Below are 26991 nucleotides of genomic sequence, written 5' to 3' on the forward strand. Positions count from 1 at the left end.
TTTAGTGGAGGATGGAAAAATTAAAAGTAAAGCAGAAGAGTATAGAGCTCACTCTCCTAACCACCCTCTGTATTATTCTTCAATAAATAACTGGCCCAGGGGCCCCTTGGTGGCTCAGTCATTAAGCGTCTGCCTTCGGCTCAGGTCATCCCAGGGTCCTGGGATCGAGCCCCACATGGGGCTCCCTGCTCAGCAGGAAGCCTGCTTCTCCCTCTCCCACTCCCCCTGCTTGTGTTTCCTCTCTCGCTGTTTCTCTCTCTGTCAAATCTTTAAAAATAAATAAATAAATAAATGGCCCAAATCAAAGAATCAGCATGAGAATTATGCCTACATACTACAGAGGAGAATAAATGTCCTCCTTGGGAATTTCCCAAGAATATGTGAAGAGTTCAGGAAAATAGTTCTTTTTCTTATAAAACATTTTATTTACTTATTTGAGAGAAAGAGCACAAGCACAAGTCAGGAGAGGGAGAAGCGGGCTCCCCGCTGAGCAGGGAGCCCAATACTGGGCTCAATCCCAGGACCCCAAGATCATGACCCGAGCCAAAGGCAGACACTTAACAGACTGAGCCACCCAGGCACCCCAGAAAAATAGTTTTCAATAGACTTACAGAAAATAAAAAACACACTTTTTCTCACATGAAAAAAAAAACATAAAAAAGTGACACAACAGAGAGTATTATACAATAGAAGGAGCTTTTTGTCACAGAACTCAGGAAAGAACTGGAAGAGAAACAAATTAGAAATGAACACCATTCCAGAAACAATAAAAAACAAAATAAAACATGACCTTAAATACAGGGACAAGAAAAGCAGGCTACAGGAAATTATATAAAACAAACTGAAAAAGAACAAAAGAACAAAGGAAAAATGACAGAAAAGATACAAAAGGGGAACCAGTATCTCTTTGTTAGGTTTTTTTTTTGTTGTTAGGAGTTCTTTCTGTTTTTTTAAAAAGATTTTATTTATTTATTTGTCAGAGAGAAAGAGCACAAGCGTGGGGAGCAGTGAGCCCGATGCAGGGCTCAATCCCAAGACTCTAGGATCATGACCTGAGCCAAAGGCACTTAACTGACGGGCCACCTAGGTGCCCCTTGTTAGGAGTTCTTAATGAAGGGAACACCACTAACAGAAAATATATTTAAATCTAGTATAGAAAAAAACTTCTGAAAAACACTGATCATTTTCTGGGGCATGGAGATGGGAATTAGAAAAGAGGGATACTTTTCAATACGCATTTCTTTTGCATTTTTGATCACTGCAATCATGATAATGTTTTTCCTATTCAAAACAAAGGAATTGCGCTTAGCCGCTTTGTACCACTTGATTACACCTAAGGCTACACCATCTTGGAACCATGAGGAGAAGTTCACTCAAACACACATGAGTAAGCAAAGGCACTGAGGTAGTAAAGCAGGAAGGAATGTCCTTCCTTGATGACATCCTTGGACATCTGTCCAACTGCCTACCCTCCAGAACTGTTATGTGAAAACAGAAACCTCTTACATTTTTTAATAATCAGCATTCCACCACACATGCACAAATACTAAAATAAAAAGAGCCTTGAATTTTCACAATGAGAGGTGCTCCATGTCCCATAAAAAAGTGAAGAGAACCACCACTGTTAATTCTGAAGTTATTAAATTTCAAAGATAAAGAACCCACTATAAAGATTCAAAAAAAGTATCTAGACAGTAAAAAAAAAAAAAATTAGGACAGGGTTGGGAGGAAATATGACTGACATCAGGCTTCTCCACAGTAACAAAAGGCAGTGTCTATATAAAGTTCAGAGAGGAAAAAAGTGTGACCCTAGAACTTTGTATTCTGCCAAGGCTCTCTTCAGTAATAAAACAGACATTCGCAAGCAAGCAAGAACTCAACGAATAGGGTACTTATGAGCCCCTCTTGGAAAAGTAAGTAAAAACCTATTAATACCAGAAAGCAATGAAATGAATGTAAATAAAGTACTCAGTAATGAAAAAGTCATTAAAAGGACTCATGAAATTTAAGAATAACTCTTGCAGTAAAGAAAGATTTCCCTTAACTTCAAAGTTTAATTGCTTCAGTTTCACTTCAACTTGGAGAGGCTTGAACTCATGAACCTGAAATCATGACCTCAGCTGAGATCAAGAGTCAGACACTTAACGGACTGAGCCACCCAGGCACCCCTTACGTCAATTTCTTTTCTGATAATTTCAAGTAAAATTAAGCTCTGGTATATAAATTAACACATATAATATAAGCTCATTTTTGTCTGCTTATCTGTTCATCCATCTTGCTCTATATATGAATAGAGAAATGATTATGTTTCATCAATATTTGTTTGGGGGTGCCTGGGTGGCTCAGTTGGTTAAGCGTCTGCCTTTGGCTCAGGTCATGATCCCAGGGTCCTAGGATCCAGCCCTGCATCGAGCTCCGTGCTCTGCAGGGAGCCTGCTTCTCCCTCTCTCTGCCGGCCACTCCCCCTGCTTGTGCGCACACTCTCTCTCTGTCAAATAAATAAATAAAATCTTTAAAAAAATAAAAAATTCTTGTTTGGGTTGGTGGAACCTGGGGTAATGTTTTACTTTTTTCCATTTTTCTTTTCTATATTGCTATAATTTTTAATAGTAAACACGTATCATTATGACAAAAATAATAACTCTTAAAAATAATAATACTTAAAAATCAACAAAAGTAGATATGTATAACTTGAGAGCACCTGGCTGAATGGATGGCTACCAAAAGCAATGTCTTGAAGAATTTTGGGAGAATCTCCCAGATGGTCGTATCTATAAGTGAGATCCACTGGGCTGCCAATAAGGGCCACTTTTAAGTCATTGTGAAGCCAGCTGAAATAAAAACGACAAAGTTTTTAGAGCTAAATTACTAAATTAGCATAGTCACCAGTCTCATCAGTGCTAGGGGCTACATCTACTTATGTTACAAATGTTAAAAGCACAAAGCAGTCACAGAACATGTGGCCTTAACAGATATAATTTATTGTGTACCTTTCAAAATAACAGTGTTGTAAAAATGCACACCAAGGTAAGTCAGTGAATTAATTTCCTGTGAAGAATGCAAACCCTAAGCAAGCTATAAAAACTTTAATTTTAGAATAAATGATGTATAATTTTTATTTCACCATATTTACACAGCAGAGTCAATTATCTCCTAATTATCCATTAAGGTGATTTAAACATAGTTAATGAAAATAAACTACATCACTTTATTCTCTTTGACAGGGAAGTATGGATCCAGCTCTTCTAAAACTAGTTATAAACGTGGTGACCATATATTCTGTTTGTCTGACACAGTGCTGGTTTTCATCTGTATCCTGCAGCATTAACAATTACCCCTTTCACTCTCAACAATGTCACAGTACAGACAATAAATTATACCAACCTATTCATAAGTCTCGAAGATATGAAAAGATGGAGGTATTCTACAAAGTAACTGCCTGTGCTCTTCAAAAAAACGTCAAAAAAGAAAACTGAAGAGTCATGACACTAACTGCAATGTGTGACTTGAGACTGAATCCTGAGCAGGAAAAAAAATCATTATAAAAAAATCATTATAAAAGAAATCATGGAAAAATTGGTGCATCGTGAATTATGTCAAAATAAGAGGACAAAGTATAAAGACCAGCAGGGGGAGAGGGAGGGAATGGACCTTTTAGAAGCTGCACTCCAATTATCTTTTGAGTCTCATTCCCACTAACACTATTAGGAATTAGCTAAAACAGTCATTTTTCAGATGTAAAATAAATTATTATATAAACATTTTTAAAATCCTCAATATTACTACTAACCTCTTTCGAATTCTAGCATTAAATAGTGGTGCCTCAAAACGTGGATTTGTACCAACCAGAAGGACAACATCTGCCTCTTCCACACCAGCAATTGTAGTATTAAGAAGATAATTGGAACGCAAATCTGTGCTAGAAATACAAAATAAAAAATGCAGGTTTACTTCAAAACTAATACACAATGATAATCCATGCAATATTCTTATGTCAACAAGCCCAAGGTATTCCCAAAAAATTCTTATGAAGTATTTCTAAATTACATCAAAGTCTCAGATTTTTTTTAAGATTTATTTATGTGAGAGAGACACCATGCACATGCAAGCAGGGGGAGGGGCAGAAAGAGAGAGGGAGACAAGCAGATCCCCCGCTGAGTGAGGAGCCTACTCGGGGCTTGATCCCAGGACCCTGAGATCATGACCTGAGCCGAAATCAAGAGTTGGATGCTTAACAAACTGAGCCACCCAGGCGCCATTCAGATACTTATTAATAACTGGGATTCTCCAACAGTTCCTGGCTTGACTTTGGTCTCTAAGTGAAAAGAAACTGGTGGGTATGATGGAGAATCCAAGCTGTCATGTATCACTTATTGATGCCACAGATGTACTTATTTATTTAAGTAAACTCTACCACCAATGTGGGATCGAACTTAGGACCCCAAGATTAAGTTACCCACTCTACCAATGGAGCCAGCCAGGCGCACCAGATGTACTGATTTATACACAACTTGTACAAAAACAACAACAAAGCAGGCCTAGATGCTAGCTTCGTAGTTCTCACCCAGCTCCTGTAGTGGGGAAGACCTCTTCCGTGCACAAGGTGTCAGAGTCCACTCTATTAAGCAAATCTTTGAGAGCTATTAGGGCTTCGGCATCCACCAAGCCACCTGCAATTGCTGCCACATCATTGCCTTGAAAACTCTGCAACTAGAAATGGATAAAAAGGGCATCACCAAAAAACCTCCATTCAGCAAAGACCACTGCTCAGAAAACAAAACAATAGTCATTTTTTTTTTTTTAAAGATTTTATTTATTTGACAGAGAGAGCACAAGCAGAGGGAGAGAGAGAGAGAGAGAAGGAGGCTCCCTGCTGAGCAAGGAGCCCGATGTGGGACTCGATCCCAGGACCCTGGGATCATGACCCGGGCCGAAGACAGCCACTTAACTGACTGAGCCACCCAGGTGTCCCAACAATAGTCATTTTAAAGTATAAAAAAAGCAACGAACTTTTGACTAAAAAGGCTTACACTAATTATTAATCTAAAAGTGAGAAGCAAGGTGTATGTGAGGCCAAGGTTAGTAATACCACCAGCTTGGAGGGAAGGTATTTGTTTTAAATTAGAAACAAAGGGGCCTCATGGTGAGGTTTGGAGGATGAAGACTTCTTCAGAAGTATCTACCATTCCCTCAAGCCCTTTATGTACATTGCCTTTCTCTGACTAGAAAGCCACTCCCTCCATTTTTGCTCTGGCAAGTTTGCATTCATTCTTAGACTTTGCCTAATTCACCTTATGTAGGAAGGCATCCTTGATATGCTAGCCTGGTTAGGCACTCCTCCCAGGTGCTCTCTCATACATCGTTTCTTGCACAACTACCCAAGCACATGATACCTGACTGACTATAGGTCTTACCGTAACTACTACAAGATTGTGGGAAGTAGGTACCCTGTGTTAGTGGTCTCTACATCGCTACTTCATGCATGATATCTGGCATATGGTTCTTTTTTTTTTTTTTTTTTTTTTTTTTTTTAAAGATTTTATTTATTTATTTGACAGAGAGAGACAGCGAAAGCAGGAACACAAGCAGGGGGAGTGGGAGAGGGAGAAGCAGGCTTCCCGCCGAGCAGGGAGCCCGATGTGGGGCTCGATCCCAGGACCCCGGGATCATGACCTGAGCCGAAGGCAGACGCTTAATGACTGAGCCACCCAGGCGCCCTGGCATATGGTTCTTAATAAATGTTAAATGGAAGGCAATCTTGTAAGAGGAAAGAAGAGAAGAGACACACATCCCCCACTCTGCTACAAAGATGTTCCTTGAAAATCACAAATACTATTTATTCTATATTTCAATTTTTTACCATTCCAGCTACACGAGAGAGTGCATCCTCCCAGGAGGTATAGGTTAAAAGCCCCTTTTCGTTTCTGACCATTGGCTCGGTAAGTCTTTGACGTTTTAGCCCATCATAGGCAAATCTAGATAAAAGAAATTATACCATTTGTGGAATCCTGCTTAAGAGGCAACTATAGTTTTCAAGTTTAACATCTAAAAAAATGTTATTTAAATATAGTATGAGTTAAAGTGTCAAATAGACTGATAAATTCTTGGATACCAATAATTATTCCAGGTTTTTTGAAAGATGAATAAATATTTTATGCACATCATCCAAAACTAAAACATTATCTAAAAAGTTTGAGTTTTTATAATTTGTTTTCAGCTACCTGAATAATCTTAAAATTACAACACAAAAATATCTGACAGCTGAAGAAGGAAAATCATTTTTATTTATAAAACTTGAATACTTTTAGATATTTTATCAAAATTATGATGTACAAGCTCTAAGTTACATTTAGCTTTTCTCTAATGAACAAACTGGAATAGATTAAATATCTTAATCCACTTCAAAATTGTAGGATGGATATTTGTCAAAGTTTATATGAAAGCCAATGATATGCCTAGACTATTGTTAATTTTGTCCAATTCTCCATATAAAGTCTAGATTTTCAATAGTCTCTATTTATTAACTAATGTGCAAGTATAAAAACGGTGTTTTAAAATTAAAATTACCATAAAATGTACTTCAAATCAATTGCAAAAATTAAGGAAAACGATGCAGCATATACCTGGTTTTATCAGAGATCCACTCTTCATTGATGTCCTCATGCATCCTTGGTAAAATCCTCATCACCTCTCCTGTTCTTGTGCTTACCACAATATTACTTCCAACCGCATCCATGACATCAATGGATTCTGTCTTTCTAAGAAAATAAACACATATGCTTTTTTCTAAGAAAATAAACACATATACTATGCTGAGTTTGGCAATAAGGACAAAGTTTCTGTTACCTGATTTATCCAAAACAAAAAAATTTTACAGTGACTTGCCTTTCTGAATTTCTAAAAATAATGGGAACCAGAGAAATTGCAATAAAAAAAATTACCCTCATATTTGACTACTTCACACAAATTTCTACTGTAAAAATAAAGCTTTAGGGGCACCTGGGTGGCTCAGTCGGTTGGTTGGGTGTCTGTTGATTTCGGCTCAGGTCATGATCTCAAGGTAGTGAGATTGAGCCCTGTGTAGTGTGCAGAGTCTGCTCTCCCTCTGCTCCTCCCCGCAATCACACATGCATGAGCTCACATGCTCTCTCAAGTAAATAAATAAAATCTTAAAAAAAAAAAAAAGCTTTAGAGATTGTTACCTAATACAAAAGCTAATGGTAAGGGTTCCAAATGGCCAAATCTGGGAAATATGATTATCAAAATAAATAGCAAGAGGGTAAGATTTCTGGGTGTGGGTGATTATAAAAGCCTGACAAATCCTCCCCACAAAAAGCAAAAATAAAGCTAGACAAAATTAACAAAAACAACCACTGTGGAAATCTACCAAAGGCATACACTATCATGAGAAGCTTTTATGCAGGGAAAAACTACTGAAGTTCAAGTAAGAAGGCTGGAAATCAGTGGTGGTGTGGCTTGGGGCCTGTTCTCATCTCCTTCCCTACCACCTTGAACAGATTCTGCCAGGCTGAGGTAGGCTGTGGAGATGGAAGCTTCTTTTCTGCTCGCATTATGGGAGTCTCAGAAGAAAAAGAGAAAAATCTCTACTTACATCTCAGCTATGTACTGTGCCCTATCCCCCTAATCCTTTTATATACATAAATATGTGGCTTAAAGCCTAGAATTGTAAGATACTCCCATATACTCTAGTGGAAGTTTAAAAATGGGAGGGCAATTTAATGATATGTTTCTAGAACCTTAAAAATATTCAGGGGCGCCTGGGCGGCTCAGTCATTAAGTGTCTGCCTTCGGCTCAGGTCATGATCCCAGGGTCCTGGGATAGAGTCCCGCATTGGGCTCCCTGCTCAGCGGGAGGCCTGCTTCTCCCTCTCCCACTCCCCCTGCTTGTGTTCCCTCTCTCGCATAATCTCTCTCTGTCAAATAAATAAAATAAAATCTTAAAAAAAAAAAAATTCAAACTTACTGCAACTACCTACTCCATTTCCTGGTTTAGTAAAAAGGATCAGAGATATACAAGAAAATCTATGAATAACAATTCTTAAAAGAAGATTTTATTATTCATTCACTTGAGAGATGGGGAGAGAGAGAGAGAGAAAGCATAAGCTGGGGGGGGGGTGGAGAATCTGAAGCAGACTGCCCTGAGCACAGAGCTGTAGGTGGGGCTTGATCTCACGACTCTGAGATCATGATCTAAGCCAAAACCAAGAGTTGGACACTTAAGTGACTGAGCCACCCAGGCACCCCAATAACAATTTTTATCATAGATTTACCACTACACAGAAACAAACTAAATGTCTAATAATAGGAACTGACTAAATAAAATACGATATAGCCACATGGTTGAAAACTTAATATACAATGAAAGGAGACTATAAATCTTAAAAAATCAAGACAATTTTACTCTTTGGAAGAACGAGTGAATAACATAATTATGTGGTTAAGTACTTTCGAATTAATTTCCAAGAAAACTGTAATTAATTTCCACAGGTTCATCCTATCCTTCAATCTATCTTCTTACCTTCCAGTAAGAGGGTTTTACTTAAAGCAAATACATAAAAACTTAGCAGACCAAAACAATTAGAATACAGGAAGAACACGAATCTTAAATTTTTTTGAACAGTAGCCAACTAAAGGACAAAAAACAAATTGTCAAAAAATACAACAATGAATACCTTGTTTCCCAAGGGCGGGCAGTAAAAGCATAGGGCTTTGAGGTCAGGGCACCTACAGGGCAGATATCAATGATATTTCCAGACAGTTCAGACATGAACATCTTTTCAATGTACGTGCCAACTTGCATATCATTTCCTCTGCCTGTTGTTCCCAAATCATCTACTCCTGCAATCTCACTTGCAAACCTGCAAGATAAAAATGTACTGTCAAATGGTCAAATCCAGCAAAATTATCTCCTTTTCTAACTATGATCACAAAGAGATAATGATTTTCAAAACACTAAAAAGATGAGTATATTTTCAATGGTGAGCATAGTCCTTGAATAAAAAAGAGTTCAATAAACGTTTGCTTATAAGTTAATTGCAGTGTAACACACATATAGAAAATTGCACAAATCATGTATAGCTCAACAAGTTATCACAGAGTTAATGCTTGTAGATTTTGATTTGTAAATTCAACGGAAGTTGATATTCACTGAAAGTGAACAATTCATTTCATTGGCTTATGCAGAAAACATTAAAAACATCCCTCTTCTACAACCAAAAAAAAGTTGCCATTTTTTCTAGTGTTGTTATTTCACCAAATTTGTGAGTATTAACTAAGTATGTGAATGATATTCCAGAAGACAGAAGAAAAAACATTACCTGATGCAGCGAGTACATTGTATACATCTAGTCATGATGGTCTTTACCAATGGCCCAATATTCTTGTCCTCCACAGCACGTTTCCCCTCTAAAAATCGGCTCCTATCACTTCCAAACATCATGGACTGGTCCTTAAATAGATTAGGAGAGTTAATCTAATGCTGCTAGTGAAATTAAAACTTAAGACAACCAAAAAAGATTTATGAAGTTAGATGACATACCTGCAGATCACATTCACCTCCCTGGTCACAAATAGGACAGTCTAGTGGGTGATTTGCTAACAAGAACTCCATCACACCTTCTCTGTATGGAAAATTTTAATATATAAAATGATATAAATTTTTGGCACTCAAAATGGTTTGGATATAGGCTATCTAAATAACCTTCAGCGATGTATCCTTTCTTAGAGTATTAATTTTACATTTACTATCAGAAATGCCAATGCAACCATTATTCTAGTATTAGACACACTATCTAAAAAAATGTTTATATAAGTCTAGGAATAAAATATCAGTATAGAACCTAGAAAATTATGACTTTTAACAATATAAAATTACTGAAAATTGCTAAATGGTCTTCAGAAAACATTCACATTAACTCAAAACAAAAACAAACATATAAATGCATAGCAAAAACAAATAACAGTGTAATATGTTACTGAAATAATCTCAGTTCAATAAGCCCCAGATTCACTATTCATCACAAGTTTAACAAGTTGTTAAAGAAGAGCTTTTAGTGCTAATTCCATTCTAGGCTCAAAACCATAAACACCTGACTTCACCTCCTCAATGTGTACTTATTTCCACTGCTCCTATGAGCTGAACATGTCAACTTTTTCAGAGTTTGCTATTGAATTTCTCATCTATGAGAGGTCTAAATACTGAAATGAGCAATTTTCTGCTCTAAGAAAAGTTACTATGTTAAGTAGCATTAAAGTACCTGGCTTTCTTAGATTTCTCTGAGTTTGTCAGGATATTCCAACCTTTCATTACTGGCATGGCACAAGCAGCTACAACCTGGAATTTCAATGGAAAAATCTTTTATGTACTTATATTTACTTGTAATTATAAGCAACCCAACATATAAAAACATTAAGTCATACATCTGCAAAGAAACAAAACAGTATTTTTGAAGGCTCAATTTTTCAGTTTTCATATTCACAATATGATAACCTGACACTTTATATTTCTCTTAGAAAAAAATAGGACATCATGCTTTTAAATTCTATTCTCATAGTTAAAGCTACTTTATAAAGAGACTCTGAAACAGAACATCAAATAACTATGTTTTGATTAGCAGGTGCTACTGAATTAAAACTGTATGAGACAAAATGAAATTAAACTGAAAGTGAACCTCTTCATTGCAATCCCTTTCTCTACTGAAAATGGAACAGCAGAAGTGCTTTCAATGTGCTGCTTTGCAATTCCACATCCTACCTGTGTCATATAGCCATGTGGAAATACTGGCAGGTATAAGAAGTCACCTTTACTTTCTAAATCTGTTACAGTTATATAGTGTTTGCATTTATAAAGCACTTTCATCACTGCATTTCCAGTTTTGAAATGAACAGATTTAACTGCACACAAAAAAATAAATTTCCAGATACAATTAAACAGGGCTAGGTTTCTCCACTACAACAATGATTCTAAATAAAGTTTGCTGCAAGATTTAAAGTTTTCTACCTTCTACAGCATGGTGTGGAATTTTAGGTATCAAGTACCTTAGGAGCTTTCTCAATTTCAACCAGGCACATCCTGCAGTTTCCAGCAACAGACAATCTTTCATGATAACAGAATCGAGGGATCTGCATGCCAACCTTCTCACAAGCCTAGAAGACAAAGTAAACATTTTTTTGCATTAGAATGACCTAACCTCATCCTTGTCTTGCCTAAAACACAGAAGGAAAAAAAGTCATCCCCACCTACTTTATTACTCCTATCTGTAAATATCTATACCTTCATTCATTCTTACTTCATTCCTGAAGAGACTTCCCTCCTTCTTTGCTCTTGATTCCTACCTCTGTTTGCTCCAAAGCTGCCCTGCCTCTTTAAGAATCCTCAGCATACCTACACCTTATGTGGAAGAAACTGAATTAACCAACCTCTCAGATTGTGCTGAAGGTTTGACTTCCCATTTCCACTCTGAACCACTGTCCACAAAGACACCCCTTCAAACTCCATCCCAGTGGTTTCATACTGACATTTCCTCTTTGCTTAGCTCTCCTCCTTTGGATTAGACTCCATCTCACACTGTCTAGTTGGCTATGATCTGCTTCTATATTTGGCTCCATATACCCTACCTAGGACTCATACTCCCACTGTGGTTGAAGCTCTCCTCAGTTACCATTTGCCTACTAAGGGGGATTAGCCTAGCTCTCCTAATTATCACTCCTCCTTCTCGAGGCCTACAAACCTATTCAAATTTCCACTGGGGTTAGTTCTTCCATCTTCAGCCCTTACTCTAAAGCAATTTCCTCAAATTCCAATGTTTTAACTACTTAGCAAAAATGTACTGAGTCTTCCTATGTGCTAGATGCAGAAGGTATAGTAAGTAACAAGCAAGATCTGGTCCCAACCTTCATACTAGCTCACATTCCAGATGATGATTATATCTAAACCCTCATCTGTGGCCCTGACAGTCCACCACTTCTCCAAGTTTTAGACTTAAATAGGCATGCACATGTGTATGCTCTATAAAGAGTTAAAATTCAACCTATTTCTGTCTCCTATGATACATCCCCAAATAAACTAACAAAGCCAGAAACCACAAAAATTCCCCTGCTCTTCACTGTTCCTAAAGGCCTGTCTATCTACATCTCACTCTCCCCGAATCTGTCCTCTTACTTTCCTTCCCATTGCCACTATCTGTTTTAGGCCTTTCATTTTCTGCTCTACTAATGCAAGATACTTCTCCTTTGTCTCTCACACCAGTCTTGTTATTCTCCAAACCAACATCCTCTATATTCACTGTCATATTGCTTAATTGCCATGAAAACTGTTGATGGGTCAAACTCTAAGCTCTTTAGCATGACATATATCTTCTTTCATCATGGACCTATCAGAGTAATTTGATTTCCTGCTATCTCATCTTCTACATACACCTTATGTCCGAATGATACCAAACTATTTGAAGCTTCTTTGTCCAAATACAAACACTTATTTATCCTTTAAAATCTCCTCAGGGATCCCTTCAGATACGTTCTCTTTCTATCACCTCCTGTACCTGGCAAAAATACTCTCTACTGTACCTTGAACATATACCTCTGTTATATACTTACTGTTTACCTGTCTGTGCCTGGCAGATAGTCTAGAAATGACTGCGAACATGAATAAAGAGCATTTTAGCTTTTGATAACTCGCAGATAGAATGAAGCATCACTTGTCCATGACCGACTCTGTTAGGTCTGAAGGAATCTGGAGAAATTACGTATTCAGGGCATGAATTCAAGAACGGACTACCCTCCATTTACCTGCTTTGTAGGACACATTCTTAGAAATGTTATAAAAATGGAGAAATTATATGAAGTGAAAAGCATCAAGCAGGTTCACAACAAAGATTGCCTTTTCTCCAAACTTACCTATATTAGCTTATAATTTATTTTTGGTAACTTCAAATTTCTAGTAGGCATTTACTTGGAAAGCAGAAGTGAAACAAAATAACTACCATAATTCACTAAGAAAGTCAGAAACAGATAAATGATAGCTCACTTTGAAATGCCAAGATTTTAAATCCAACTTATTTTCATATAATTTTACTATCTATAGTTCTTTTATGAGCATTTATCAAGGAATCTTAAAATTTTTAGAAGTAAATAAACTTCTATTAAGGAAATAGAAGTATTAAGGAAATAAATTGATACTCCTTAAAAAACCAGAACATACGCAAAAATAAAGAATTAGAACATATGCCTACTTGAAGGACGGTAGTTCCTGGTTCCACCATGACAGATTGACCATCAACAAATACTTCAATTAAGTTGCTTGCTGCTGTGGCAGTTGTTCGAACTGACCATCAAAAATATTGAGATGAGAAATAAATTAACAGAGTTAAATTTATTATAGCAGAGGATAGTGGATTAACTCTAACCTACAAGCCTAAGATTTTTCCTAATTTTATACCATTTCCCTCTATTTCTCTAGATGCAAACCTATAAAATATAGAATTAGATAAAAGCTTTTCCAATCCTGAATACCAGATAGAATATGGCTATCCACTCTTAATGGTAGTTTAAGCTGAAACTTTTAATACCACTGAAAATATGTTCATGGGAATACCACTTTTCAAAAGCAGCATGACTGCTTTTCCATTCTGGCAATGATAGGCAGTTACTACTACTTTCTATTTCATGACACCTTCTATAAATTGTTTAGTTATATTTTAAAAATTACTCTAGGTCGCCTGGGTGGCTCAGTCAGTTAAGTGGCCTACTCTTGATTTTGGCTCAGGTCATGATCTCCGGGTTGTGAGATCAAGCCCTGGGTCAGGCTTCCAGCTCAGTGGGGAGTCTGCTTGAGATTCTCTCCCTCTGCCCCTCCCCCTGCCTGTGTGCTCTTTCTCTCTAAAATATACAAATAAATCTTTAAAAAAATTATTCTATTCGACTACGGTCACTTGTTTCTATTTTATTTAAAACAAATTACAGTTTAGGGTCCTTCAAGAAACATTCCATAAACCAATAAATTTACAAAGATAGAAAATCTAGTATCCACAAGTGCAAAATAAAAGTAAAATACTTACCACATCCTTTAAAAGACTTAGAAAGGCCTACTAAGGCCCTTTTTAGAGGTATCCTTAACATATTGCTAAGAATAAAACAAAGAAGAGTTATATTACCATAGGGGGAAAAAAACCTAATTACAAACTTTTTGGTAATAGTTGATAAGTTTTAAACACTTCACAAACATTATTACATTGAACATTCATGAGTCCTGATGTTTTCCCTCAAATTCTAGAGATGAGAATACTCAGTCTCAGGAGATTAACTGACTTGTACAATGTCAAGGAGCTAAGAAGGAGCAGCTAGTATATAAATCTATATAAAGGGCAGTTTTGTGTTGTTTTTAACTATCAAAAATGATCACATGTAAAACATTATGTAGTAAAATAAACTCGAAGAACAACAGTGAGCTTACCATTAATACTATGTAAAATAACGTCTACCTTTCTGCCTTCATTTCCTACCAATACTCATTCTAACATCCTATGTTCTAAGCAGTTATCTACTAAATGTTCCTGAGATTCTGAGCTGGCTCACAAGTCCAAGCCTTTTAAGTGTCTGGGGTGCCATCTTCTGTGCTTAGTACATTTATCTTACAGATTTGCAATTATAAGTCTGTTCTACCCTCACTGTATTATGAACTTCTTCAATTTTTCCATCTTCAGTGCCTATTTCCAAGGCTGGTACACAGTAAGCTCTAAAATAGTGGTTCTCAACCAGGGACAGTTTTGCTTCCCAGGGAACATTTATCAATATTTGGACACATTGTTGTCACAACTGGTGGAAAGCTACTGGCATTTAGTGGGTAGAGGCCAGGGTGCTGTTAAACATCCTGTAATGCACAAGGACAGTTTCCCATAATAAACATTTGTTGTATTACTAAAAGAAATGGGAATTATATAAATAATACTAATTAAAGATACACACAAGCAAACAGAAAAGTTATCTGAACTTTTAGTTTTTATCCATTCACTTGATCATAAGGGCTAAGCACTGAACTTTCTGTCCACTCACTTGATCAAATGGGCTAAGCATCTGAATTGTAATTTTTCACTTAGAACTTCTAAATATGGAAATTATGTGATCAGAATGTATCAACATAATGACTTTCAAAGTTAGAGAGTGGAAGACAGTCTTACACCTTTTAAGCATGAAGTTTCACATACCTACTACAGAAGAGGTATAACAGAAAATTTCATTAATTCAGACTATAGTTAATTCATAACATTCATTAATTCAGAACTTTTGATATTAAATTTGCAGACATGAAGTCTATCACCTACAAGTGAGTGATTTTTGGTAAATCGAGTTTCTGCTTCTTTATCTATTGGTAAGAAAGAAAACAATACTTCCTAGGCTATGCGTTATTGGTAAGAGTTCAATAAATGTCAATTAAATCTAAATTCAGTTCAGACAGTACTAGCCACTGAAGATCAGTTTCAAAGTCCTCTTCCTTGGTACTCCCTCTGTACCATCAGCACACACTGTGTGTATAGCTTTATTATTCCACCTACTAAATTATAGGTTAGTAATCAATTTTAGTACCTACTAAAGTGTAAGTTCCTTGAAGAGAAATGGTGCAATTCGATCATTTCCCTTTTCTGAAGACTTAGCCCTTGGACAAATAACCACCACATAATCTTACCACCAAGTTCCAAAATGAGTAGCATCTGTCTTACTAAATTCTTCTGATGATATAAAGGTAAATCTGAATTTGCTGAATTAGAGTAATGACAGACTGAAAATCAACAATCAATATTTCATACAACAATGTAAACACTTTCTTACTATTATTTTGTCTCCAATACAATCTAAAAGTATTGTCCACTTTAGCTAGGAAATCAATGAGAACTAGGATGTCTCTTGAAAATCCAGCATCAAACGGAAGAGTGCGGTGCCCCAACAGAAGAGTTTTACAAAACTTTGAAATGCACTTTCCACATATTTATCTACCACGTAGGAATGGAAATAGTCATCTCTAAATGGGAAAATGTTAATGACCAATCATTTCTAAAACTGGAGTGGACACTTTTTAGTATAAGAACAGTACTATTCCACATTCCCCACCGTATATCCTGCATCCATGCACTTCTCTCCTTCCAAGGTACCACTCTACTGTATGCCACCATCATCTTGTCTGGACTATTACAATAGCCCCCCAGCAGGTCTCCTAGCTTCCACACTGTCCCTACAGCCTCTCCCCTCTCCCCACAGGCTGTGGCCTCAGACTGAAAGGCTCTTTCTTCAGATCTTTCTGGCTTCTTGTCCTTCAGATTTGGGCTTAACAGACATTCCTCAGGAAGGCTTTCCTTGATCAGCCTATCTTAAATTTCCTAACTACTCCCCAGTCAAATGACCCATTTTATTCTTCCTCATGGACTGATTTCTAGTTTATAATAGACATTCAACACTATTTGCGAAATGAATTCTATCTCAAATTTCTGGCCAAAATTTCTACTTCCCTGGAATTAAAAAGTGCAGGTGCTCTGACAGCTTTGTAACACCCTGCTCAACGATGCATATGCAATTCGGTGTAAAAAAGAACATTCCCTATGGAAACAACCTGGATGTTTATTCATCAGAAACAGTTCACGATACATTTTTAATGCCCTCAAATCGTTCTGGAGCAGAGTTGTGTCTGATCCACGGTCTTAAACGGTACATGCATTAGATCCCAACATAGCTAAACGTAGCCATGTCATTCGCAGTGCGACCTTGGGCAAACTTTTTAAATATCATTTTCTTCAGTTTCCCCACCAGGGAAAGGAATAAAAAATATTGCCCAATGCACTCAACGGACAAAAACAAAACAAAACAACAACAAAAAAACCCCAGAGGTGTGGATGGTTGCTAAGGCAACAGCGGCCAAACTGTGTACTATACCAAGTATATGTTAATTTGGGGGGGGTGTGAAACGCTCAGTCTTTAGGCCTAAGTCACTTGACATACGTCCTCTCCCAGGGAACAAAACGGCCTCCTCTCCACAAAGGGGAATGTCCTGCATTTCCCTTGCAGAATGAAGGTCACCCACAAGCCTGCCTCCGGGCCAGCGCTCCCAGGGCCTCCAGGTTCTCCACCTGCTTTTCGCTCCAAGAGACCGGAGACCACGGCCAACAGCCCTCACCTGCCGGCCCTAGGGGCTTCCGGAGGAAGGGGGGTGGGACGTGGCGCCCAGTCAAGGACAAGAGTAGAATGAGTCACCTGGGCCAAAAGAAACAGTGTCGTCAAGAAATCAACTGCTATGGCAAGGGGAACCTCAGCCTTCTCACGCTATCACGGCCTCACCTTCTCGCTGGAAACGCCGAAGCTGCTCTGCAGAACTGTCTGTACCGCACCAACCCCCTCAGAAGCCGGGTTGCTTATTCAATATGGCGGCCTCGGCTAACCTCGCCCACCGGGCCTGGAGAACGGGAAGCCAGGAGGGACTAGAAACTCCAGATTCGACAATTTCCGCTCAGTTTGAGTTCGGCAATTTCCGTCCCCTGACAGGGGGCGGGGCGGAGGGCGGGCAGCCTGGAGGGGGCGGGGGCAGGGGCGGGGACGGGGAGACAGTTTGGAACCGCAGTTCCGCCGGAAGTGGTCAGGCGCCTGAAGCCGAGCGTCTTCGGTCATCTCCGGCGCTTCGAGGGGCGGTTCCTGTAGTGTTCCGGAGCCGCGGAGGTACTAATTTAAGAAATACCCCTTTTATTAATTTATTCCTAAACACATAGAGGCCCGCAGATAATTTGTGGGGCGTTCAATTCAGAGCTCTCGAGTTTTTTCGTGGAGTAATGAGGATATTAACGTACTTGACCTTTAACCTTCGACCCTGTGCGGCAGAGGGAAACGCCTCCGTCTCTATATAAGGCATTTTCCGGCCTCTTGCGGCCCTTTTTTTTTTTCTTCTTAGCGCTAGGCGCCGACTACCTCCGCTCATCTTTTACTTCGCTGTCACCCGGTTCCTGGGATCAGCCGACGGCATGGGTTTTGGAGACCTGAAAAGCCCCGCCGGTCTCCAGGTGCTCAACGACTACCTAGCGGACAAGAGCTACATCGAGGGGTGAGGACGGGCCCGGGCTTGGGGCCGGGCCACGTGGCGCGGCCTCTGCCGCCGCCGCTGGGGGAAAGGTAGCGGGGCTGCGAGGGGCGAAGGGTTGAACATATGCTTTCTTTCCACTGACTGGATTCAGCCAGGGTTTTCCCTCAGTTGTTCACTCAGTTTGTGGAAGTAAGCTTGTAGGTCTCCCGTTAGAGATTACAAACTTTGAGGTCCACGAAGTGGCAGGGATTCTCAGGGTAGGGCGGAAAACCAAACACATGGACCCCGGTCTTGAGTTTATTTTACAAAATAAATACAGCAGCTTAGGTTGCCCAGTAGCAAATGGGCCAGTTCACAGTAATTAGTTTGACGGATGTGCCGTTTGTCATTTATTTGCTGATGTTTGTAGATTTTCTCCTAAAGGTGTGTGTAATTTTTGTATCCTTGGCAGGTATGTGCCGTCACAAGCAGACGTGGCAGTGTTTGAAGCAGTCTCCGGCCCCCCACCTGCCGACTTGTATCATGCCCTCCGTTGGTATAATCACATCAAGTCTTACGAAAAGGAGAAGGCCAGGTAAAATTACCTTTGTATTTATCTGAAGAACAGAACGCTTTCTAAGCTTAAACTCAGGAGTTTCACATGACAAAATTGGACCCAGGCTACTTCAGTTTTGTTTGGGATATTGTAAGCTAAATTATCTTTGTGACTTGAGAAGGCCAAGAGACTGAAGTCCTCCATTTTTTCACAGAACAGGTAGAACATGGACAACAGCAATTCAACTTTTCCCCACAATGCCCTGACAATGTGCCTCCACCCTGACCTGGGGGGCCCACCTCTGGGGTGAGAGGGTGGCTCATTCATTCAGTCCTTGGCCATTCTTCTGAAACTGCCAACAAGGGTGGAAGTTTGGGGAAGTGGACTCCAGTTCACTAAGAATGGAACTGAGCATACTTAATGAAATCTCAAACAGAAATACTCATACTGAAAGAGTAAATCATAGTGAGTATTGAATATAATGTCTCACATGCTACTAATGTTTGTTGGGTGAGGAGTTAAACATTCAAAAGTATTTACTTTTAAGGGTATATAAATACATAAGTATTTACTGTTTAAGGGTAAATTCTTAGTACAGAAGGGATCTATTGGTAAATAGTGATGGAAACAAGTTCTCATGTGCTGTCTGAAAAAGAACATACTGACCTAGTGGTGGTTGAACTTAAGTTTTTTTTCAAGCCTTCCAGGAGTGAAGAAAGCTTTGGGCAAGTATGGCCCTGCTAATGTGGAAGACACCACAGGAAGTGGAGCTACAGATAGTAAAGATGATGATGACATTGATCTCTTTGGATCTGATGATGAGGAGGTATGGCATAAATTAATATGTATATCAATGAGCTTAATCATAGGCTCTGTGGTGAAATTGCCTGGATTTGAATTCTAGTTTCACCACTTTATTACCTGACTTTTAAAAATTCTCACTGGTTACATGATGAATAAAATCAAATCACCATCTTTCGGCTGAGCTTGTGATGGATTTGCTTTTTTCTGAAAAAACTGGTCTTTGCTCTGATGGTTCTACTAGCATTAAGCTGAGGAACAACCAGCTTTGTGAAACATACTTAATTTTTCTTTATAGGAAAGTGAAGAAGCGAAGAGGCTAAGAGAGGAACGCCTTGCACAGTATGAGTCAAAGAAAGCCAAAAGTAGGTCATTTTATAATTTGTGCTGCTTTAACTTCATTTCATAGTAATGTGAGTAATCTTTTCTGAAGCTTGATTTCCAAAGTAATTGCCTCTGCGTTTGTTAACTAGGTCAGTATTTAAAAACCTATATAGGTGGTTCTTCATAAAACTTCCACAGCTACTGGTCTGCAGCTGTTCTTATGGTAGCAGTTGTGGCATTCCTCTGTGGGAAAGAAACTGTTACTACACAATTCAGTACCTCTTTCTTAGCACAACAGAAAGTGGGCATGTGCGTAGCAAACATAAGATGTGTTCTGTAGTTTTGTTTGGCTGAGGAGATGATCCATTAGGAAACAGATTAAGATTATAAAGGTGTCATCAACTAAAATGAAAAACATAACTGAGTGTCTGAATAATGCTGGTTGTACCTTTTTTTTTTAGAACCTGCACTTGTGGCCAAGTCTTCCATATTACTAGATGTGAAACCTTGGGACGATGAGACAGATATGGCAAAACTAGAGGAGTGTGTCCGAAGCATTCAGGCAGACGGTTTGGTCTGGGGCTCTTGTGAGTTCAATCTTTGCTTTTTTGGAAGTGGCATCTGGAAGTTGCATAGTTAAAATGTTTGTCAATCAACAGGACTTTGCTAACTAATATTTTTCTTAATGTTCTTTTCAGCTAAACTAGTTCCAGTGGGATATGGAATTAAAAAACTTCAAATACAGTGTGTAGTGGAAGATGATAAAGTTGGAACAGATATGCTGGAGGAGCGGATTACTGCTTTTGAGGACTATGTGCAGTCCATGGATGTGGCTGCTTTTAATAAGATCTAATATCTACATCATAGATCATTGCCCTTAAATAAAAGCTTAAAAGACAGCTGCTGGCTCTTGACTCTTATGTAGGGTAGTTTCCATTTTGAGGGAAGAAATTCAATGGGTATATAATTCATAAAAATAAATTTGGGTCAGCGTTGTTAGATATTTAGCCCAAAAACGAGAAAAATATTTATCGTAAATACTATGAATACAGGTAGGTGTTGAATAGATTTTATAAACAAATTAATAGAAATGTACTCAGTCGTAGTATAGTTTCTGTACCCAATGCACAAGGATGCCGGTTTTAATACCACAGTGTTGCAAGTTTCATATTTGCTTTGTTTTCAAAAGAAATCAGGTAAGCTTCACTTGGGGAAATTTTGGATTAAGAATTTCAACTAGATTTTTTAGCCCTGTAGATTATAACGGTTCACACCTTGGGCTTTTTTGCAAGGAGTTTCAGTGTAATACCTGGGCTGGTTTTCTGCGATGGAAGTGTTGGAAGTACCTTAATGATGAGAAGTGGATCAGTACATATAAAGTGCTTAAGATGGTAACTGGGCACAGTGAATGTTCTTTGTTTGCTGGAATAGTTAATGAAATATTTGGAAAAAGTTAAATGTTGAGATGGCTCAATGACTTAAATGACTGATGAAGTCATTTGTTGTCACATAGGATCTTCAAGTTGGGGGTTACTCCAGATTGAAAAATCACACAATTAAAAATCCCACTTGAAAGTAATATGATACAGGATGGGGTGTGCAACTTCACTAAAGGACACCTAACCCAGAGGATGGAAGTTAGGTCCAAGGAAGGATTCCCAAAATTTGTTACAAATTAATTTGTCAAGGCAAATACTGCAAATTGAAGATCATGCCTCATATACTGTTAAGGGAGAACTTAATTAATTTTAAGATTTTTTATTTGAGAGCCAGAGCACAAGCAGGGGAGAGGGGTAGAGGGAGAAGCAGACTCCCTGCTGACCCACGAGGGGTTCAAACCCAGGACACTGAGATGACCTGAACAGAAGGCAGATGCTTAACCGGCTCAGGCACCCTGATGGAGAGCTTGAGTTGTGCTTTGGAGAATGGTTTTGCACTATGTCGTGGGAAGGAGGTTATACAGGTAATTGATGCCCAGGCTGTGGTTCATAAACCTGGCTTTGGTGTGGAGGTGGGGACTGAGTGGGACATTTTTTTGGATTTGGATAGCAACCTATTGTGAAGGGACTTCAGTAATGAGGTAGTGCAGGGCACCTGGGTGGCTCCATTGGTAGAGCGTCTGCCTTTGGCTCCGGTCATGGTCTTGGAGTCCCAGAATTGAGCCCCACATTGGGCTCCCTGCTTGGTGGGGAGTCTGCTGCTCCCTCTGCCCCTCCCCACTGCTTATGCTTGTTCTTGCTTCTCAAAGTTTTAAAAATCTTTAAAAAATGAGGTAGTGCTGCAGCTAAGTAGGTGAAGGCAGCTTTTGGTTCTTAAAGGTCTTGAACTCATGACCTTGAGATCAAGACCTGAGCTAAAACCAAGAGTTGGATGCTTAACTGACTGAGCCAGTCAGGCACCCCAGGAATTACTGACTTCTAAAAGTCTTACTTTGTTGTCTCTAATCTGTAGACCAAAAAGATTAAATGATTTGTTTGAGGTCAGAATTTTCCTAGCCAAACCAGACAGTTCTATTCTTTTCCTTTCAATCTGATTTTCTTTATATGGGAGACCAACTTAAATGTGGGAAATTGTTTATTAAATTTGAGAGGTAATTTATTTAACTGGTACAAGTATGTACCAATGACTACGATCATCTTCACTAAGTACTTGCAACGTCATGAGAAATTTTCTGGTTGTCAGTGTCCTGAGAGCCAGCAGAGGGCAGCACTTCATTTTCTGTAGAACCAGAGCCTGGGGATTCTGGAAATGTTGCCATGGAAAGATTGAGATGTAGCAACTAGTAAATAGTAGCCCCAGATCGCTCACAATCATTGACATGTTAAAGGGATTGAGCACCAAAAAGCTGGAAGAAGTATTAACAAAAATGATAAAAACCATTGATTAAAACTGTGGTTAAAAGTAAAAAATTTAGAATGGTCATTTCAAACAACAGCTGTCTTGTAAATCTTAAAATGATAAATGAAGCACATGACTTTAAAAATCTTAACTCCAGGGGCGCCTGGGTGGCTCAGTCGTTAAGCGTCTGCCTTCGGCTCAGGTCATGGTCCCAGGGTCCTGGGATTGAGCCCTGTGTCGGCCTGTCTGCTCCGTCGGAAGCCTGCTTCTCCCTCTCCCACTTCCCCTGCTTGTGTTCCCTCTCTCGCTGTGTCTCTCTCTGTCAAATAAGTAATTTTTTTTTTTTAAAGATTTTATTTATTCATTTGAGACACAGAGATAGCATGAGCAGAGAGAGAGGCAGAGGGAGAGGGAGAAGCAGGCTCCCTGCTGAGCCAGGAGCCCGATGTGGGGCTTGATCCCAGGACCCCGGGATCATGACCTGAGCTGAAGGCAGACGCTTAACCATCTGAGCCACCCAGGTGCCCCAATAAATAAAAAATCTTAAAAAAAAAAAATCTTGACTCCGTGGCCTCACATAAATATATTTAATGGTATCTTTTAATTTTGTATTAAAAAAAATAGATAATACAGTAACATAGTTCAAAACAAGAAGTTATACAGTGAAGTCTCTTTGTGTGTCTCCCCCGCCCCCACTGCCCCCTCTCCCAGGCCTCCCATTTAGCTCCATAAAAGCAACCAATGTCAACAGGTTCTTAGCTCTTTCCAGAACTAGTGTGAGCATATGCATGAAGTAATTGTAGCATGCAATGCAAACTGTTCTGCACCTTTTACTTTGTCCATAAAAGTAGACTTGGATGTCTTGGAAATTATATCTTGAATATTCCATGTCAGTACTTATAAAGCTTTCTCATTTTCTAACAGTTACATAATCCATTGTCTCATATCTTATTTAACCAGTCTATTTATTGGAGCTTTAGATTGCTTCAGCTTTCTGCTGTTATAAGCAATGCTCACATTTGCATGTGAGCCTGTATACTGAATAACCTGTTTTTGAACCAATGGGCTCAGAAGGCATAGGTGGACATAGAGAAAGAGAGATTTTTTGGTTTGTTTCTGGCTTTGGAGTATTAACAAAAGATAAGAGGCCAGCTTTTTTTTGTATGCCCATAAATGATTACAGTAACTCAGACCGTACTTATTTTTCATATTTGGCCTCCCTCACACAAGGCTGAGAACAGTGTGGGAATTAAAAATGATTCAGTGTCACTATGTTAGAAGCTATAGAAATACAAAAAAGGTAAGAAAATTAGAATAGGGAGGTGGCTTGAACACACATAAAATTGTTAAAAATTAGTCATTTTGTGATTAAGCAAGTAATCCAAAAGTTCAGAGGGTCCAGGAAGGCTAGAATCGAAAAATTTTTTGGAGAAGTTGGGACTTGAGCTGGGTGGACCTTGATCAGTAATTTGTTAAAAAAAAAAAAGGAAAGGAAAGAAAAAGAGTATTCCAGGAGGGGATAAAACACAGGAATAGAATAGACAAAGCAACGTTTACAAGGCAATTAGATCAATTTGGCTGGATTTTGCAGTATCTGCTTGGGATTAGATAGGGTGGGGCCAGGTGGCACATCCAGGCTGGCTCCTTCTGTGAGAGCAGTGTGTGTATGGGGTGGGGGGGGTGGGGGCATGGGGGTGGGGGGGGGGGAGTGGGGAGAGCCTTGAAGTTTTCTGAGGCAGAAAATGACAAAGGCAGACAGCTCTGACCTGGAGGTGGTATGGATGGAAGCATGTGAATAAAAGGATTGTTACAGTCCTAACATGAATGGAAATGGCTAAATTATGGCATATATACTCAAGGAAATACTTTATAAACAATATAATTAAAAAGTAACAGACTAGAGCAACATTGAAAAATGCTGGAGTTTTTTTCCCTATTACGAAAAGATAAGCTTATGGACAAAGACAAATACAAAACGAGTTGCATTCATGTTTTGGGATCTATATGTATTCCCCCCCACCCCGAACAAATGCAATTTGGCAATGGCAATTATTGTCCTCAGATTAAAAAACTAAAAAAATACAAAAATACATGCCTCATCACATTGTCCATTTTGGACCCCATTATAAGCTATGAGATAAGCAAAGCAGACACTTTTATCACCATTTAGATGAGGAAACAACTCTGAAAGATGATTTGCCCGATTATTCACCTAGTGAGAGACAACTGAAACCGGGGTCCTTGGCCAGGTAATGTGTTGGCAATAGAATGAAGAAAGTTCTTCATCCCTGCTTTTAGACAATTTAATCCTATTTCATTGGTGTAACCCTTGCTTCATATCCTCAATTAGGGAGAGTGAGAAGATAAAGTCACATAGAGGTAAATTTAAAATGGAACTGAGACTGATAAACACATTTTGTCATTACGCGCTCTGTATGGATGGTAATAGATGCATTCAAGAAATGACCCAAATGAGCATCTCTTGTTTGGAATGCCATTGGCCTGCATAGCTTTCAGTAAAGTAAAAATCAAAGGAAAATGGTCATGGACTTCTTAAATTCATTCCCCCAAAGAACTGCCCATATGTAAGAATATTGAGGAACTATGGATTACTATTCAAGCTGGACACCAACTTGTGAATCTTCTATCATCACTCTGTCCCTAGAAAATGGGACACTTTTTTTTCACTATTTTTTCTGACCATAGCCTGTTTTCCTCTGTATGTTTGCCCCTACTGTGTCACCTACCTGAAAAGGCTCTTTTCTCATCTGCACTCGTTAAAATTGGAGTCATTCTTCAAGATGCACTTCAAATACATCTTTCAACTTTTATTCTGCTTCTTGCCCTTTACAACCTCTAGGCACATAGTCTTTTATATGTATAAACTATCTTGTTTTAAAGTTCTCTGTGTAGCTCCCTTATTCTTCCTATGAAATGTTTATATTCATCCAAGAGGAAAGGATCTAACATTTACTAAGCAGTTACTAGGTTGGAAGATGCCAAGAATTCACTGACTAATACCAGCTAAGATTGATCAAGTTATTTATAGGTCTAAGTACCCCTCTAAGTGCTTTACCTGCATTGCCTCATTTAATTTCCACAACAGCCCTGTAGCGCATACTACTATTGTTGTCCCCATTTTGCAGATGGGAGAAACAGGTCTAGAAATTTGAATTAATTTAGCCAAGGACACAGACACAGCATGTGTTGGAGCTTTAGTTCAAATCCTGATATCCTGCCTCTGGAGGCCCTGGGACTTGCTCTCTTCAAAGAGGGGCTTTCCGGGGCACCTGGGTGGCTCAGTTGGTTGGGCGATTGCCTTCGGCTCAGGTCATGATCCTGGAGTCCCGGGATTGAGTCCCGCATCGGACTCCCTGCTCAGCAGGGAGTCTGCTTCTCCCTCTAATCCTCCCCCCTCTCATGCTCTCTCTCTCTGTCTCATTCTCTCTCTCAAATAAATAAATAAAATCTTTAAAAAAAAAAAAAGAGCTGCTTTCCATTAAAGAGGCAGGTCTGTCTCCTGGTGTCTATGCCCCAGTCCCTGAGAGCCTGGGATTCTTTACTCTTCTGCCAACTGGGCACTGAGCTCCCTCACTTCCTTCCCTAATTGCTCCAGTGCTTGTCCTGTCCTCCAGCCTCTGTCCTTTTAGTCATTCATCCTGCTCTTAATCAGGAGACCCCTGGAAAGCCCCACTAACCAAATTCCAACTGTTAGGGGAGGAGGCTTGGAGTCCCCAGGCCCAGGCCCAATGCTACTCTTCAGATCTTCCCTCAAACTGAGAATAAAATATTAAGTACTTGTAGTGGCTGCTACTTTCACTAGCAGATTTCTGTTACATCCCCACTATCAGCTATTTTAAAAGCCACTAAAACTAGGGTCTTTAGCCCAGGATCTAAGGACTCTCTGATATTTTATTTAAAAGCATGTTTCTAGGGAGGGGTACCTGGCAGTCACATGAGACTTGAGTCTTGATCTTGGGGTTGTGAGTTTAAGCTCCACGTTTGGGCAGAGACTGATTTAAAAAAAAAAAAGCATGTTTCTAGGGAAAGGACCCATAACCTTCCTTAGGTTCTCAAATGAATTCAGAGTTCCTTTAAGACCTTTGTAGACCTTGGGGTGCCTGGGTGGCTCAGTCATTACGTATCTGCCTTGGGCTCAGGTCATGATCCCGGGGTCCTGGGATAGAGCCCCACATCGGGCTCCCTGCTCAGCGGAGAGCCTGCTTCTCCCTCTCCCTCTGCCTGCCACTCCCCCTGCTTGTGCTCTCTCTCCCTCTCTCTCTTTCTCTGTCAAATAAATTAATAAAATCTTAAAAAAAAAAAAAGACCTTTATAGACCTTCCTTAAAGCATTTTTTTCGGTTTCACTCCTCATATCAAACACTGAAACATATTGAAAGTCCATATTAAATATAAGTTTT

General features: G+C 39.2%; 2 protein-coding genes and 2 non-coding genes across 5 annotated transcripts in view; 3 read left to right on the forward strand and 1 right to left on the reverse strand.

Annotated features, from left to right (window-relative positions):
- The window catches only part of NDUFS1 (NADH:ubiquinone oxidoreductase core subunit S1), a 30304-nt gene extending 12811 nt beyond the window's left edge, over positions 1-17493 (reverse strand). Inside the window, exons 1-13 of one of the 2 annotated variants that reach the window (XM_036107965.2) lie at positions 17341-17493; positions 14076-14140; positions 13251-13342; positions 11059-11166; positions 10278-10354; positions 9560-9641; positions 9339-9469; positions 8694-8879; positions 6624-6758; positions 5861-5975; positions 4565-4710; positions 3791-3919; positions 2702-2831 (exon numbers count right to left, since the gene is read on the reverse strand). In XM_036107965.2, the coding sequence (XP_035963858.2) occupies positions 2702-2831; positions 3791-3919; positions 4565-4710; positions 5861-5975; positions 6624-6758; positions 8694-8879; positions 9339-9469; positions 9560-9641; positions 10278-10354; positions 11059-11166; positions 13251-13342; positions 14076-14136 (1392 nt within the window). In that variant the 5' untranslated portion in view covers positions 14137-14140; positions 17341-17493. Of the gene's footprint in view, positions 1-2701; positions 2832-3790; positions 3920-4564; positions 4711-5860; positions 5976-6623; positions 6759-8693; positions 8880-9338; positions 9470-9559; positions 9642-10277; positions 10355-11058; positions 11167-13250; positions 13343-14075; positions 14141-17256; positions 17312-17340 lie in introns of those variants that run through there. The other variant, XM_078071232.1, reaches the window with a different exon arrangement.
- Positions 17494-17605: 112 nt separating this feature from the next.
- EEF1B2 (eukaryotic translation elongation factor 1 beta 2) lies at positions 17606-20632 on the forward strand. The gene is made up of 7 exons (XM_036107972.2): positions 17606-17715; positions 17945-18094; positions 18525-18647; positions 19308-19434; positions 19708-19774; positions 20195-20320; positions 20432-20632. The coding sequence occupies exons 2-7, from the start codon at positions 18015-18017 to the stop codon at positions 20584-20586; spliced, it is 678 nt and encodes a 225-aa protein (XP_035963865.1). The 5' UTR covers positions 17606-17715; positions 17945-18014; the 3' UTR covers positions 20587-20632.
- On the forward strand, positions 19550-19628 carry LOC118545638 (small nucleolar RNA SNORD51). The gene has a single exon (XR_004922180.1). It is a non-coding gene; the product is annotated as a small nucleolar RNA SNORD51 (small nucleolar RNA).
- Positions 19924-20059, forward strand: LOC118545639 (small nucleolar RNA SNORA41). Its single transcript, XR_004922181.1, has one exon. It is a non-coding gene; the product is annotated as a small nucleolar RNA SNORA41 (small nucleolar RNA).
- Positions 20633-26991: the final 6359 nt, after the last annotated feature.

This window comes from Halichoerus grypus, chromosome 4 (genome assembly GCF_964656455.1).
Source record: "Halichoerus grypus chromosome 4, mHalGry1.hap1.1, whole genome shotgun sequence".
Taxonomy (NCBI): Eukaryota; Metazoa; Chordata; class Mammalia; order Carnivora; family Phocidae; genus Halichoerus; species Halichoerus grypus.

Coding starts and splice junctions, on each gene's coding strand:
- EEF1B2 (XM_036107972.2), top strand. CDS start 18,015: ATGGGTTTTGGAGACCTGAAAAGCCCCGCCGGTCTCCAGGTGCTCAAC. Junction 19,775..20,194: donor TGAGTCAAAGAAAGCCAAAA/GTAGGTCATTTT, acceptor TTTTTTTTTTAG/AACCTGCACTTGTGGCCAAG. Junction 20,321..20,431: donor CGGTTTGGTCTGGGGCTCTT/GTGAGTTCAATC, acceptor TGTTCTTTTCAG/CTAAACTAGTTCCAGTGGGA.